Source organism: Molothrus aeneus, chromosome 2 (genome assembly GCF_037042795.1).
Source record: "Molothrus aeneus isolate 106 chromosome 2, BPBGC_Maene_1.0, whole genome shotgun sequence".
NCBI lineage: Eukaryota > Metazoa > Chordata > Aves > Passeriformes > Icteridae > Molothrus > Molothrus aeneus.
Genome location: NC_089647.1, coordinates 86682206 through 86699150, shown reverse-complemented (window position 1 = coordinate 86699150; position 16945 = coordinate 86682206). Strand labels below are relative to the sequence as shown.

General features: G+C 43.2%; 2 protein-coding genes across 2 annotated transcripts; one reads left to right on the top strand and one right to left on the bottom strand.

The window, feature by feature from the left end:
• Positions 1-349: 349 nt before the first annotated feature.
• On the bottom strand, positions 350-7498 carry PDCL3 (phosducin like 3). The gene is made up of 6 exons (XM_066571583.1): positions 7404-7498; positions 5914-6043; positions 4133-4223; positions 3336-3479; positions 2290-2498; positions 350-751 (listed from the first exon to the last, which is right to left on the bottom strand). The coding sequence occupies exons 1-6, from the start codon at positions 7407-7409 to the stop codon at positions 609-611; spliced, it is 723 nt and encodes a 240-aa protein (XP_066427680.1). The 5' UTR covers positions 7410-7498; the 3' UTR covers positions 350-608.
• Positions 7499-10788: 3290 nt separating this feature from the next.
• Positions 10789-11205, top strand: LOC136571412 (histone H2A-like). The gene has a single exon (XM_066571788.1). It carries the CDS (start codon positions 10789-10791, stop codon positions 11203-11205), a length of 417 nt encoding a protein of 138 aa, XP_066427885.1.
• The last annotated feature ends 5740 nt before the right edge of the window (positions 11206-16945 follow it).

Here is a 16945-nt window from a genome sequence, read left to right as displayed (position 1 = left end):
CAGCAGGTCCCAGGAGAGGCTGGCCATCCTCAAGATGCCTGGAATCCCAGCTTGCAGCCCCATGTTGTCCCTCTGGTGCCAGCACATCTCTGCAGAGGACCACATACCACCTTCAGAAGCACCTGCATCATGGGTACCACCCCCCCAGCTCTCTGTGAAGTCCAGGCTGTCAGAGCACAGTGGGCTGAGAGATGGTCCATTTAAGTGCCATAAGCAATTATTTAAGACAGCTATTTAGATTTGATTTGTACAACTTTAGCTTGTTAAAAACAGTGCACTTATGACCACTTCATATTTCAAATCTTTTAAGAAGTAGCAGTTTACTATGAAAATAATAACAAGAGACCTGTTTCTACTCACATCTGTATTTTAAAACTTTTGAGTAAGATTTACTCAGGTTTCACTATACAAAATGTCTTTCAGCATCTTAAGTGAAGCTGCAATTTTTAAAAAACAGAAATGTTTTTAGTTTCTAGAGGTTTCTAGAATGAATGCCTTGAAAGGCTACCCTTCTGGGGCTCAGCAAGGCCTTGAGGAGTGTCTCCAGTGCTTGAGGTGGGAGCACTGGCTGCCAGTGCACTGCATCAATCTAGCTGCAGATGCAGGAATTAGTCATCCTCTGAGTCACTCTCCCCTCTGGCTGGGACACATGCCCTGATTGAGGACATGAGCTGGTCCTGGATCTGCTTCCTGGGGTTCTCTTCGAGGTCTGTCTTGATGGCACCCGACTCAGAAATCTTCCACTCCAATTCTGTGCAGTGCAAAACAAGAGTCATTAATGCAGGGGAGCAAACTGAAGAAAAGACACCCAGGTGAGTTCCCTCATCATCCTACCACCACCCCACCACACCAGGGTCCTTCTCCTCTTCTTCCTCCATACCCAGATCCAAGCTCCTGCCCCGTTTACCACACCAGCTCCAGCCAATCCCCTCCTTTCCCAGTCCCTAGTGCTGGGACAGGTCTCAGCCCAGGGCACAAAGGTCAGGGTACTCTGTACCCACCAGTGACATCCCCAGTGCCACCCTTCTCACCTTGCAACCAGGAGTGCAAAAGAGGTGATGGATGCAGAGCACCAGCTTTAGAGGCAACTCTCCCAGTGAAAGTGAATTCTACCTCCTTCTAGCCACGTAAGGGCAGAAGACAAGTTTGCACATCTATTGCCAGGGAAGGAATACTGCTCATACATTACAGTTGTTCCCATCATATACTGAGCTCATCACAATCAGAAGAGGCAGGGAAAAAATTTAAGAAAGGGCAAAAAATTGTGGAAATTTCATTTACAATGAAATAATATATATAATGTATAATCTGAATGATATAAAATACCTATAATTCAGATTATAGGTATTTCATTTATTTCTATCTGAATGATATAAAGTACCTATAATTCAGATTATATATTATAGATATTATTTTATAGTAAATTGTGGAAATTTCATTTACAATGAAATAATATCTATAATATATTCATTTACAATGAAATAATATCTATAATATATAATCTGAATTATAGGTATTTTCCACAGATGTACCTTGTAAATAGAATTCACCCCTTTGTCTCTACATCACACACTAAATATTAGCTCCTTTAGACAGTAAAGAGACACTTCACCACCAGCAGTAGGACCAAATTGGACTGGATTGCTTCCCAGAAGCGGTAGAAAGTCAATACAACACATTCAATTGAAACCATTCTCCTACTGCTGCTGATAATTCTATCATCAAATCTAATTTCTTTCAGATATTACAGAATAATGAACACAACCTCACACTTTCTTTAATCTTTAGTGGAAGGCAGATGTGCTTAGGGGAGAAGGAAGACATAAAAGAAAAGTGCAGAAATGTCAGTACACAGCTTTCTGTGATTACTGAATTAAGCTAACTTAGTCAGGGACAGCAGACAAATATATGCCATCATCTTGAAAATGAAACAAGGAGCCCTACAATCCAGTAGATAAGTGCAGATATTATCATATCACTGCTGGCAAGGGCAGTTGTTCATGTCCAAGACACCCTAAGAACATACATGGGTACTGTTTACCCTTTAATATATCCAGCAAAATTTGTTTTACCCAATACAGGGCATAAATACTTGCACACACAAGACAAATACCTACAAGTTGGCCTATCACTACTTTTACATAACAGCATGTGGTTGAGCCATAGGGGGGGGAAAAAAAATCTAGTATCATTTTCAGTACCTCCCTTCCCTTCCTAAGCCTCATTTCTCTCCTTCCCAGCAATGCAGTTTTGCTTTTCCTTGGGAAGAGCAGAGATGCAGACACTCACCATCCCTTGTCAGGTTCATGCCACCGAACACCAAAGGCCCAATGAACTGAGCTTTGATGTCTCCCTCCAGGTACACAAATATCGTGGGCAGGTTCTTATCAGGGTAGTTGGGAATGCAGGTGGTAGAGATAGCTTTGATGAATTTCACATCTCTGAACTTCTTTGCAAGCCCACTCATATGTTGATTTATTAAGGCACAGAGTGGAATTCTGAGAAGAACAGCAACAGACACACAAAAGGAGAAAATAAGAGACAATTTAAAAAGTAAACAGCTCCAGAAGAAAGGTCAGAAATATCACATTGATGACTTTCTGCAAAGACAAAAGTACCAGAAGCAACTTCTGTATTCCAGCATTCAAAGGAGATCAGCTCCACTGGAGATTTTGGTGTGTGGTGGCTTTTTTGTCTTAATATATTAATAATGCATCCTTCCCCTCTACCCCCTTTTTATTCAGGGAAACTGGTTAATGAATTTAGGATACTTAGAAGCTGCATGAGCAAGCATAAAAGCAAAGCTGCTCCTGGAAGAAGGTATGCAAACGATGATCAACACCTATATGCAATTAGAGACAAAGAACAACAGCAAGTATTCATAACCTTTCCAAAAAAAAAATCTAGCAATGCTAACAGACGTTTTTGACAAGGTTTTCTATCATGGTGACAGGACTGCAAACCTGGCTCACTCCATTTGTATATCACTAGAAACCAAGCTAAATACACATTGATCCTTCCTATTCAAAGCCCCTTGCATTTGAGCCAGAATAATTTCCAAAGCTTGGATATTTCAGTGGCAGCAGGTACCTCTATGGAAGCTGTATGGTACACATCTTGCTGTGTTGTAGATATGTATAAAAAAGCCACCTCATGGTAACATCATTCTAGAATGAAGTTCAGCAATCTGGACTCAACAGTTTAAAATTACTCATTTGTTTTTATTTCTTAGAACTCCAAAACCAGTCCTTAGTTCCACAATAACTATACATTTACCTTGCACTTTCAGCTATTGACAGTGCAAGGTTTAATGGTTTAAAAAAAAAAAATCTTACCCTTGTTTGTAGAGGTGTAAGACTACCCATATACCTTTTCCAGCTTTTGTAACCTCTTGAACATAATCTTTTCCCGAAATCTCCAAGACTTCCCCGAATTTATTCTTCATTTGAGCTGCCTTCATTTCTGCTAACCTTTGCTGCCTAAATAGCCAGGAATGAAAAAGACATCTTGTGAATAGATGCATTTTTTTGACAGAACATAACTTGAAGGAGCTGGTTGAAGCCTAGACTTCAAAGATAAAATTACAAACTTCTTCTAACCCCAGAGCAATAAAAGCAAAATTACACCATACATGCTCTTGTATTTGCATCATAGGCTAAAGCCACATGCAAGAAGTAAATCTGTGTTTCATGAAATGCTTTTTTCCCTCATTTCTGGCCTCACTAGACCTTACTTCTCCAGATAATACACGATCAAACTAAATGGCAAAAGCCATGAGAGACATTATGAGATCGACAGAAACCAACACTAATTATGCAAATCTGCAGCACCTTAATCTCATTGAGACAAAAATTAGGAACTCCTGGAGGTGATTTTCAAAGCTCTCAGGACCCCCAGCCATACACTCAGCAGGTGCATATTATCTCTGCAAAGCTAGGCCGTAGATAAAGGATACTGAATTCAAAAGCTGTTATCCTTTTAAAGACACTTAGAAGCTCCACAAGAGACCAGAAACACAACCCCCTTCTTCCATCATCCTAAAAACATCCTTTCTCTTCCACAATATCTAAAAGCATATAAAAGAAAGACCCTCCAATTATCATTAAAGCCAAATTCTGCAAGCTGCTCTGACCTGTACATTTCAATAGCTCTCTCATCTTCCTCATTAAATTCATCTTCATTCTCTTCTAGCTCTTCCAGAGTCATGTCCTCATAAGTTTTCACTAGAATAGAAGAAACATTAAATCAGCAAAAACCTCATTCCAGGATTAACACTCATTAACTTTCATCAGTCCGACAGAATTTATTTACTCTAAAGACAGATTAATAGGAAGTATGCAGTGGATTTTTTAAAAAATATTATCTTAGAATAACAGAATGGCTTGGTTGAAAGGGACCTTAAAAATCATCCAGTTCCAACCCTTTCTGCCAAGAGGGACACCTTCCACTAAACCAGGCTGCTCAAAGGCCCATGAAACCTGGCCTTGAACACTTCCAGCTATGGGACATCCAGAATTTCTCTGGGCAACCTGTTCCAGTGCTTCACAACCCTCAAAGAATTTCTTCTTAATATCTAATCTAAGCCTACTGTCCTTCACCTTAAAGTCATTTCCCCTTGTCCTATCTACCACTACATGGTCTCAAAGTTGGAACTGCCCTTAGGAGTTGGGACTTCAGTGATCCTTGTGGGTCCCTTCCAACTCAAGATATTCTATGGTTCTATTCTATGATTCTAAAAAGTCCCTCCCCAGCTCTTTTTTCAGTATCCTTGGCACTGGAAGTGGGGGCTAAAGTTCTCCCCCAAGGCTTCTCCTCTCCAGGATAAGCAGCCCCAGCTTTCTCAACCTGTTATTATTATTCTTACTGGATTGTTAGGAAGTGTTATGTGCCTTAGACATACAGATGGAAAGAATATGATGGAAAAGGCCTCTGAGCTGAAGGCTGCCTAGACTAGCACCCAACTACCTGCACAAGCTTTCAAGCTTCGCAGCCGCAGCACAGACATGCACGTTCACCTGGCTGATTCCCTTTGCACTCCTGTTTCAGTTTTCAATCGTTTACTTCCATAAAAAATACAGAGCTGACACGAAGAACAAAGCTTTCCTGTGCTGGAAGAATCCATGTGCTTAGGAATGTATTTGTTTGATACCATTAACAGCTGATCACCCTGCACAGATGAAGTTTTGCTATACTTATAAACCTGGAAAATGACACATTACAGCCCTGTGGGGCACAAAGCTTTAAAAAAAAGAATTAAATTTATCTGAGGTAATGGAAGTCCTTGGAAATGTTTTGGTTTAGAGGCCTGTGTTTAAAAAGGAAAATGAGGACCCTCAAAAGGAGGACCCTCCCAAACTCCCACCACCTAACTTTCAAGATCAATTTTCAAATCTAGATATCACTAACTCCTACTCAGAGTCCCCCAACAGCATCACATAAAACAGTCAATAAGTGTCACAAACATTATTAAGCACAAATATCTGTGCCTGTTTAAAGACTAAAATAAATAATTTAAGGACTAAAGTCAAATAATGCAGAGTATTCCTGAATAGTGCCCCATGTCCTCATGTTTCCACATGGAAATCTTCTGTAAGGTCAGACCTGTTTACAACTGTGGTGGTCAAAATGGTCCCATTCAGTATTTACTATCATGCCATCCTACTAATTACACCCTGGCTGAAGTATGCTTATTCCTAACAATAGTAGGAATATAACTAAAATCACTTGATTATAAGGTATTTTCTTCAAGAATAACTTAGGACTCAGGACTTGTTTTTTCCCCCCCACAGAAGTTGAAATCACTTTGGTTGTACGGCATATAAACATTGCTGCCGGTAATTTCTTTGAGAAAACTTCCTCCAGGAGCCATTCCAAGGCTTCTTCTGCTGCTGCCTGAGTTGGCTGGTCACTCACCCAGAGATTTCTGAAGGATGGCAAACTGCTCCTCTTCCTTTGCCCGTTCCTGTTCCTCCACATTTTCCTTTGGAGGAAGGATTCCTTTCTTACGCAGAATGTCATTCCACTCCGTGTCTTTATTTGGATCCTAGAACAGAACAACAAATGGATGGTATTTCTTCAAGGTGAATTTTACCACTTGTAGAATTTAACACATTTACTAAACTGGTAACTGGATGGATGGTGCCAGACAGCCACAGTGCAAATCCTCCTGATGCCGAGGCTTCTCTCCAGCCGCAGACCTGCAGTACCCTGAAGACTGTGTTTTATTCCATCCCACTCACAGCACATACAGGAGGTTTTGGCTGGGTACCAAAGTCTGAAGCATTATAACCACTTCTGCATCTCTCACAAAGAGCAACAAAAGGAGAGGGTATTAGCTGAGTGACAGAGAAGCATGCTAGCCAGAGGGCTTCCTTACAGACCCTCAGCAGGACAGGCCACCAAATCAATGGTCACTGCATCAGAAAGCAGTAGTGACAAGACACACACAGGCACAAACCTTACAGACCTAGCACTCAGTACATGGGAAGTCTCCTTATTTAGATTCAAGTCAGAGTGACTCTGTAAGTGCCTAGAGAAAAGCAAGCCATTTCTGTCAGCCACTGCTAAGGATTCAGATCCAAATCTATAGCTAGACTATTCCTGAGATTTTACTGTAAAATAATTGCAATAATCCTGCAAAACAAGGCCAATACATCTCTACGTATTATTGAAAAGGACAGTGGCTGACTATGAGATTTTCCTACTTAGCAGGCAATTTTATTTTTTTAAATACAAGAAATCTCAGTGATAAGCACCCATAGCTTGCTTGTGCTCCCTTGTTGTCTTGGCCTAGGTCCAGTTTAGAAACTGAACACACCTACTGCTTTGCTATAGCTCATATCAGCACACCTTACACCACCAGGTCTGTTCACAGCCATACAACCATCTCTCCTCCCCGACTAAGCCCCTACTTATGGGCTATGGGGCACAGGAAGGGAGGGGGAGGGGGCAGAAGGGGAGAAGAAACAGAAGAAAATAAAGAAAAAGAACAATGTAGCTCAGCAAACACAACACCAGGCTTTTTTTTCCTCCCGTCTCTGACCGCGGTCACCTTTCCCTCGACCCCGCATTTACTATCACACTGACGCAGCGCCTGATACACCGACCCACTCACTACGGTAGTGAAGTAAGTACCGCAGCTGCAAAAAAAGCAACAAACTGCCACAAACCCAGCCATGGAGCTGCCGAACAACACCGCCCCGTGACAGCCACCTCTGCCCCGGGCGAGCGGCAGGAACCCGGGCCGCCCCCACCCCGGCTGCCCCGGGCCCTCGGCCGGGGAGGGCGGCCCGTGGCTGTCGGCGGGGCCCAGCCGGGGTGCGGCCCCTGGCCCTGCCGCGCTGGCCCCGCAGCACCGCCCGCACAGGCCGGAGCGGGGACACGGGGGCACCGCGGCTGCTCACCTGCATGGTGCCGGCGGGGCCGGGCCGGGCCCGGGCAGCGGTGCTGGGCAAGGCCGGGCGAGGCCGGTCCCGGCGTGCGCGGCGCGGCCGGAGGAGGCGGCGCTCCCGGCGGGCGGGCCCGGCGCCGCCGCTTCCCGCAGCGCCTAATAAGGATAGTCCCGGCCGAGGGAGGCCTCGGGCCGGTCTGGGCCGTGAGGAGGCGTCACGGAGCGCTTTGAAGGCACCCTGAAGATCGAAAATCCTCCTGCCGTGGGCAGGGACACCTGCCAGTAAACCAAGTTGCTCCAAGCCCCATCCAGGCTGACATGGAATAGCCGTGCTTGAGCAGGGAGGTTGGACAGGTGACTGACTCACTGTGGTCCCTCCCAGTCTTTTTCTGTGATTCCCCGTAACTTCTGTTTCCACTTCACTGAGCCTTTTTTATCTGTTTGGATTTCATACCCTGCTTTGTTTCCCTACTGGTTTATCTACTTATTCCCTTTCTCTGATCTGTTAAAAAATAAAATAATAAAATAAAATAAGCAATCAAACCTATATTATCTATTCTTATTAGGCATAATCAGGTGTACTTGTAGTATTCTTATGATTGGATGATAGCCAACTGAAATTACCAGAAATTTGTCTCTTGATAGTTACTTTTATTTCAGTTTTGAGTCCGTGTTAAAGTATCACTCAGAAAACACTGAAAAGTGTGTGAGATGTGGTGACCCTAATCTGCTTGGGATCACACCCCATTCCAAACTGGCACCTAGGCCTGCCCTTTCAAAGAACTGAGCAGATCTTTTCAGCTTGCTTTTCAAAGACACATAGCAGAGGGAAGAGACCTATTCCTGCTTCCCTTCCCCTCCTTTTATGTTCTAGCCCAATGGACAGCATGCTTACCCAGATCTCAGTCCCCATAAAAGAACCCTAAAGAGCCTGCCAGCCGGCCTTAAGAGTGTGTTTGGCATGTGGAGGAAGGACTGTCTCAACTCTAGCAAGGGCCTGAAATGAAAATTTAGAAGCCCCACTTCCACGTGTTAGAAGGTTTTGGGCATCCCATTAGCAGCCAGTTAGTGTGAAGTGGGCTGGCCATTTTCCCTGTGCTAAATCCAGGTTACTGAAGGGAAAGCACAGCCACCTTTTCTGCCTCTGAATTAGGAGAAATGATAGCTGTGCTTTGAGAGGACATCAGTCCTCATGGCATTTGGACATGCAGAGGGTGCCCCATACTGGTTGTTCAATGCCCTCAGGTGGCAGGAAACTTAGCCTCACTCAGCTCAGACTAAATGCTCATCCTTGTAGGAAAAGTGGGTGAACGCCACAAATGCAGGTGCTGTGAGGCTCTTACCCACAGCAGGTGTCTGGCAGGCAGAACCAAAGGCTGAACTGTTCATGACAGTTTTGTTGTCTGAGTATTTTGCCAGAGCCTGGGCTTCTGGGAGTACCCTCTGGTAATCATTTTCTGTGGCTGCAATATCATTCACACCCACAGCTCTTGTATGCTGCTGGTTGGAAACTGCTTTGAGTGCCAGAGAACAAACACAGAAAGAGCATGAGCAAGAAGTGAGCACTCATTCTTTAAAGGCTGCTCAAAAATATTCCTTTGCCTGAGGTGAGATTTTTGCCCAGGTGAACAAAGAGGAACTAACCAAGAACCTTCAGCACCAGAGCCACAGTAAACCCTGAGGCCCATCTGGGACAGAGTTACCAGAAGAGGGGGCAGAAGCCTAAATCTTAGGAGCAGCCCCATCACATCACTTGGTGGGGCTCAGACACATTGTGAACCAAGCATGACTCTACCCAGAACACATCAAAAGCAAAACGCAGTTTCCCTCTCCCACCCAAATAAAAATATATTTACAAAGCCCGTTTTCCCTATGTATTTCTATCAAGTTTCAGCAGGAAGAAGAGGATTGCTTTTACACACAGCATGCAGTCAGAAATACTCCAGGCAGAGTAGGTGAGAACTGGCAGTGCCATAGTGAGGCTGAAATGGAGCTATGGCTCAGCCCCTGCAGACAGCCTGCCTTCTTCCCCCTCTCCACAGCCAACTTGCTTCTGAGCAGCTGTAATGCATTTCTTCATTTTGCCCCAAATCAGGGATTAGGTGAGGGAAGATGAAGCACATGTGTAAATGACTCATTAATTACCCAGGTGACCCACTGGTGAGGAGAAAAAGTTACTAATAAAAAGGTTTTGGGCCCATAGTAGAGTTGTTATGTGACTTGTTTGTGCTTGGGTGTAGGTTGCAGTAAGGCACAGACTAGGGAAAAAAAAAAAGCATTTTTGAAGGTAATGTGATGTACTTTTCATTTATAATGTATTGTAGAAGATTTGGGGTTATGTGCCTGTGTTATTTTGTAAGTTAGCTGCCTCTATTACACAGCATGAGTGTACTGTGAATAATTTGGGAAAAGTATTGTCTGGTAATAGGGATAAGGAGTTATAAGGGCTTAGTTTGCTTGGATTTTATTAGGAGCTGGGGGTTGTTTTAAGTTTTACTGTTTTTCCACCTTCTTTTCAAAGCTTATTCTGATTTTTTTAAAATAGTTAAATCTTTCAGTAAAAACCCTAAATATTAATGTAGTGATGGGTGTTTTTGTATGTTGTCAACAGCTGTGCTGGAAGTTAACTGTCCTGTTTACTGATAGACTAGAAATGTTATTTAAATGAGTAGTTTTGCTACTCCAGTTATAAGAGTATTCTAGCTGGGCTGGATTTCCTTCATCATGAGATCATAATTTCTATTCTTCAGTCTGCATTGTGTTGTCCAAATCAATTTATCCTTTTCCTGGTACAGAAGACTTCCAGTAGTATTCTCATAGAAGCCAGAGAATACAGCTTAGGGAATTATTTAAAGCTGTGTATGAAAATGTCCTGGAGTATTTTGGGTATAACAAGCTGTAGGCTGCAAAAATTTTTCCATTTTTAGATTTGAAATGGAGGGAAGTTGTAACTTGATAATAGAAGTTATATTGCAGACTGCTCTTGAAAGAAGAGACAGGCCTCAAGTTAGCTTTGAGGTAACAGTTGTGGTGTTTAAAAAAAGTCTTGCTGAAGAAGACCCACCGTATCTCAATCCTCAATACATTCCAAGTAGCAGGGGAAAGCCTCTCTCCTTTTGAGCCTTTCATATCTAACTTCAATAACCCTTGACGGGTTTTGCAATGAGATCCTTCTTCTAAAAGTCAGGCTGGAAAAGGGCAGTAACTGTTAAAATTTTAGCTCTGCTGTTGATGAACTGTGGTGTGTGGTGAGCTCTTTCCTCAAGAAAAGAATGAGCTTTCCCTTAGATGTGGAAGAGCAGAACTGACCTTGCTGTTGCCTCCTCTTGCTGTCCATTAGCTGTAGCACCCAAGTGCTTTGAAGACCTCCAGCCCTCTGTGTGTCCTTGCCTGTCAGAATGTCTGGACGTGGAAAGAAACAAGCAGTGGCTGGCAGCCCTAGAAGTGCATCCAATAAGAGCAAATCAGCCAGGGCAGGTCTGCAGTTCCCTGTGGGCCGTGTCTATAGGCTCCTGCGGAGAGGGAACTACGCTGGCAGGATTGGCTCTGGCGCTGCCATCTACCTGGCTGCAGTGATGGAGTACGTGACAGCAGAGGTCCTGGAGCTGGCCGGGAATGCTGCTCATGAAAACAAGAAGACAAGGATCCTGCCCAGGCACATTCAGCTGGCTGTGAGGAATGATGATGAGCTGAACAAGCTCTTTGCCTGTGTGACCATTCCTCAAGGCGGGGTTATGCCGAATATCCCTTCTCAGCTCCTTCCGAAGAAAACTAGTGGAAATGTTGCTTCTCAAAAATATGGTGGTAGCCAGTGAAACTTGCTTTTCCTGGTCTGGTTTGTGCACTTATGGATGCTGGGGCTCAATACCACTAATTTACTTCTTTGTCAAGTATTTTGCTGCTCATTTTAAGGCATTTTTAAAGTGTGTAATAAAGTTTCTAGAATGCATCACTGGTCTCCTTTTCTCATAGATGGAAGAACAGAAAATGAGAATTAAAAAATAGCCTAGCATAGCACCTGAGTAACTTTTTGGAAAGTCCAGTACATGCTTACTTTTGAAAATATGTTGCAGGGGAGTGTTGTGAAGCAGGGAGAGGAGTCAAGACACATGCTGCTGTTCCTGTCAACTTTTCTTCCATCTAGCACAGATTCATCGTGCAATTAGTTCAGTGTCTCAGAGGATAAGTCTACTTTAGAGGTTAGTACCCTGTGTCTTATTGCTCATAAAACTGTAGTAAGCATCTGTTCCATCATTACAGTAAGTCTCTATCAGGGCAAAGCATGCAGAAAGTGGTGGAGCTATGTCTTCTCTCTTAACACAGATGACAAATTCAGTGTTTTTTCTATTGTACAAAGTTATCAAGAACTTGAGAAGGGGTCTACTCCCTCTTCTTCCCTCCAAACTCTGTTGGTTTTCCTCTATGGATTGATTTTTTTTTAATAGTAATTTTGCATCTTTAAAAAATAAAATGACCCTTCTACATTCAGGGGCATTTAATTTACTTTGGCTGTCATTAACAAGCAACAGTTCCTCTCAAAGGAAACTTGCTCTGGTGTCTGCTTTATAGCATATTCTTCCTCACAACATAGTCACTGCCTTTTTCCTCTGTATCAGGATGCTCTGTGCTGGTGCAGCAGACAGAGAAAAGGGTCTAGCAGAAGTTGTTGTTGAGAGAAATAGTTCTGAAGTGGTGAGAAACTGAGATGTGAGAATGGAGATGAAAATGCTGTAAATATAGACTAAGATACACGAAGGAAAGAGCAGCCTAAGTGTCAGCAGGAAGTGAATGTAAATTTTGTTTGAGGTAGCATTTCACAATAGAATAAAGCAAAGAGTAATTCCCTTTTTAGCAGGAAGAACTGGGTGATCCTCTTTTGTTTACACTATAAAGCTTGTCAAGCAAGAAGAATGTTAGGATACTTTCTGGCTGTTCTGGCTCTGTGTTTACACCTGCTGTCCTGTTACTTACACAACAGCACTCCTGATATTTTTTAGACCTATTCTTTCTTCCAAAACACTTGTTAAAAGTTAATGCAGCTCATTAAGCTTTGAACCAGCCCTGGCAGGGGCCACCAACAGATCAAATGTTCTGCTGCTGAAGAAGAAATAAACACAGTTATAGCTCTTCACTCTTGATGGGTTGTAAGGCTGCAGTGAAATTATAGATCCTCAGAAACCTGGGGCTAGAACAATGAGAAAAGTTGGTTTGTTGTGGGTTTGTTTGTTTTTTTTTCTTGCAGATGTTGCCCCTTTGAGAGGGGAAAAATGCAGAACTCAGTTTTAGCACCTGATTTTGCAAAACATATGCTGAGGAGTACTTAGATATTTACTGGAGTAGCACTAATTACACTGATAAATAATGATGCATGCATGTAATCAGAAAACAAGTTTTCTTCAATGATAAAGTATCTCATTTGATTATAAGGTAAACTCTCAACAAATATTACTGGTTTATTATGGTCATCTATGTCTTTATTTGTTCTAAACATAGGCATTGGGAACAAGTTCAGACAAATACCCAAATAATGAACACTTGGCTTCCTTGGAAAGTTGGGGTTGTCTCCAGATTGATTAATAGGCACTCTGGATGATTTTGAACAGAAACGCACAGAGTATCATAGCAAAATGTTGAGGCTAACCATACCCTTTTTTTCACAAAAGGGGAAGATAGAAAGCTGTTATCTTAGTAGTGAAGATGCTTAGCTTCATACCCACAAGTAGGGCTCTGTTCAATAAAGTGCTTGGTAAGTATGGAAATCATACTCCTAGGTCTTTCTAATGAAATTGTGATAAAGACTTTCTTTCATGTGATACAGTATAGGAGAGTCTCTTCAAACTTCAAATACAACAGCAATAATTTTGCTTGTTCTCTTGATCACCAAAGTTTGCATTTACTTTGATGAAACAAGGCATTAATTGCATGGTACTTTTGCACATGACTAGTTCTCATGTCTCATGCTATAGGTTTCAACTTAGCTCAGTGACCTGTAGCTGAGGCTGGTCTGTGACTTGGTTACAAATCAAAGCAAAAATACTCATTCAAAACACAGCTCCTCTGGCATCTCTCTTGTTACTGATGCTGCAAAACACATTTATCTTGATGTGGTGTTACTTCCTAACTCAGTTATGCCATGGCTCCAGGGTGTCAAGGAAAATAGATGTCTTCAATAACACCCATTAGAGAATGTGTGTACGTGGTGCTCCACAATTCAATGAAGGGGTGAGCAGATGGAAGCATAGGGGTGAAATGATGCCTGGAAAAGCTCTTCCGCTTTTACCTGTCTAGAAGACTGAATGCTGTTGACAGATGTTTTGGTTGTGCAGGGTGCTTGTAGTTCGCTCTGCACTGGGATTTGTGTGTTTATAAGCTTGATATCTTCTGTCACCTTCACTTTCTCTGTAAGGAGAGGAAACAGCCCAAGTTATGGCCTCAGAGAGGCTCGTCTTGGTGAGCACAAGGGATGCACAAGGTCTGAACCCATTTACTACCAGAGCTGGTCAAGCCCAGCACACCGTGGAGAGGGGTAGGGCCCAAAGTGCCTCTACTTTGAACATCCCAAATTTGATGCTGGCCTTGCCCTCTGCTGACCGATTCCAATATTGCAATTCCTAAACACCGTTGTCCTCTTGGAAGTCAAGTGCTGCTCTTTTGAAAGAGTAGTGAATTTGTGTTATAATCTGAGATTATCCATAGTCTGTGGAACTCTGCAGACTACACAGAGCTGTGAAAATGAAGGAAATGATGTCATATAAGACTACTGATAATTAAAGGCAATTTTTGGTGGTTTTCATGTTCTCTGGTGGTGTTCCTGGAGAGGCCATGCTGCCCAGCAGGGTAGGTGGCTGTGGCACCTGGTGCTATGCTGACTGAGGCTCCTGAAATCTGCTTCTTTTTGGATGGATCACTCATGATTGCCTCTGGGTGCTCTGAGGTCAGTTCACGCACCTTCTATATTTTGGCATTATCTGCTGGAAGTTCTAGTCCATGTTTAGGTATTTTTCTGGTGGCTGTTTAGACAGCTGTACTCCAGAAGCCTGTATTTATGTGTAGGCATCTTTCAGTGCCACAATCCAGCAGGTACTATCTGAATGGCTGTTTAGTAATCCCTGGGTGAAGAAGCTTTGTAGTAAATATATCCAGAATTCTTTCCTTTCAAGGTTGCCTTATGTTCTCATTCAGACTTCCTCTATTGATCTTTCAGCAGGTTGAAGGCTAATAGGGAGATGGTGTTTGGTGTACAAGGCTCTTGCACCAGAGAAATGTCAAAACTTTAGGTGGTGAATCATAACCTGCTATAAGATCAGTCACAGTTTTGGTTTTGTACACTGGAAAAGTTGATCCAGAAATGACTGAAGGAGACTTAGTAGCTCCTTCTAGTTGTTCAGTGCAGAAATCTATCAGAGCAATAAAGACAGTTTATGCAGTCCAGCTCAGTCAAAGATATGTTTCTACCCTGTTTAATAAGGTAGAGGAATGGCAATTGCAATGTGGGAGTTGTCTGGAGCAGGTAAGTAAGTTTTAAGAGTGATTGTCCTATAAGCAAGTGCTAGATATCCTGGGATCACTGCTCAACTCTAAAATCCCAGCAAATAAGTAAACACAGGCATTGATGAATGCTGGCAGGACTGGTGAGTTTAAAATTAAGCATTTTATCATTCCTCACCTCACACTTTCCTTCTTGCAAATCAACCCCACTTCATTCAGGGTTTGAACTTTCCTTGACCTCTGCCTTTCCTCTTTGCTGGTTGTTCCCCTCTTTCTTCTCCTGTATTACTCTGTACATGAAGCCTCACCTATATTCAGCAATGCAACCCCTCCCATGTAACAATCTCTACAGTTTCTTATTAATTTCACATTGTATTTGCGTTGTCTTCAACATTATATTTGACTGTCTACAGTTACCCATCCCCTTTGCTGCAAAGCTGCAACTGATTATTCTTCACTATGTGCAATCACTTCCTTTCATCCTCAGTGAGCTGTACATATTTTTTCCCATATATATCTTTGCCAGGGTCATTCTGAATGCTGACTCTGTCCTGCAGCACTGCCATCCCTCGCAGCTTGCAGTCACCTCAAGATTTACTAAGTGAGCTCTTCCCTGTGGGAGCTGAGCAGGGAGCGAGGCTGTCCAAGGCACAGGATCACGAAGGGAGCAGAGAGAGGGAACTAAACCACTGAGAAGGTTTTCCTCTTGTGCTTCATGCTCTGTCTCTGGTGAGCAACATGTCGTGAGGCTGGGCAGCACTTGCTCCCCCACACATGAGTGCATTTCCAGGTCCCTCGCTGTGTGCTCTGCTGAGCAGTGCCTGGCTGAGCCCAGCTCCTGCAGGCCAGGCTTTTAAGGTCCTAGGCCAGCCCAAAGGGATTTTTGAGTCAAGTTAGGCGGCAGGAAGATGTGCACTCCTGAATATTCCTGCCTTTCCAAGAGTCCACCGAGCTGTTCTTAACCACATGCTCTAAGCTGTGGCAACTGGTTTCAGGAGTCAAGTGCTACCAAAAAATTTCCTCTTTGCAGCTGAAACATGTTGCTTCTCAGTGTAATTGTGTGTCCCTCCTTTCTGCTTTTTATGACAAGAGGATGGATGGATTTCCCAATTTCCCAACTCTTCTAAACACACTTAGTACTTTGAATATCTAGATTTGTCTCTTCTCTGCCTGACAGTGAGAACTGAGTTTTCACCTCTTTTTCTTGCAGAAATGCTTCTGTGCTTCTGATTGTTGTCACCTGTGTCTGCACTCCTGAATTTCTGCTGTGAGTTTTGCAGTAGGATATGCAGAAAGAGTTTCAGGCCAGAGATGACCTTTGCATTTCTATATTATTAATTTCTCCTGTTTTGCAGATGACATTTGAATTGCTCCAGGGAGCAAAGATTTCCACTGAGCAGTGAACAAGAGCTCTTCTGTGCTTCTTACAGAGGAGCCATAGTTACTACAGATATATGACCGAGGAACCTAAGATAGGTTCTCACCTGCAAATTAATACCAATTTATCAACCCTTTTAAGTTTCAAGGCTCAAACAGATGTTCTTCTTGAAACCTGTTGTGGGTGATGGAAGCCTTTGCTGACTGCAAGAGGACAGAATGGGTTGCCTGTGGTACAGTACTGCTTCAGTTTCACCTCAGCCATCTTGTTTACTTTCCCCAGCAGGATGGGGAGAGAATCGAAGGGGTAAAAGTGAGCAAAGCCATGGGCTGAGATAAAGACAGTTTAATAGGTAAAGCGAAGCAGAAAAAGGAATTCATTCACTGCTTTACATCAGCAGGCAGGTGTCCAGCTATCTCCAGGAAAGCCAGGCTCCATCACATACCTGTGACATGGGAAGACTAACACCATCATTCTGCAGGTGTGTCCCTTTCTCCTCCCCAGCTTTTATGGCAGAGCATAACAGCATACAGTGGGAGATATCCCTTTGGCAGTTGTGTCAGCTATCCCAGCTGTGTCACCTCCCAACTCCTTGTGCACCCCCAGCTGCCTCACTGGTGGGGTGGGAAACAGGAATGAGATTGTGCAAGCCCTGCTCAGCAATAGCTGAAATATCCCTGTGTTATCAA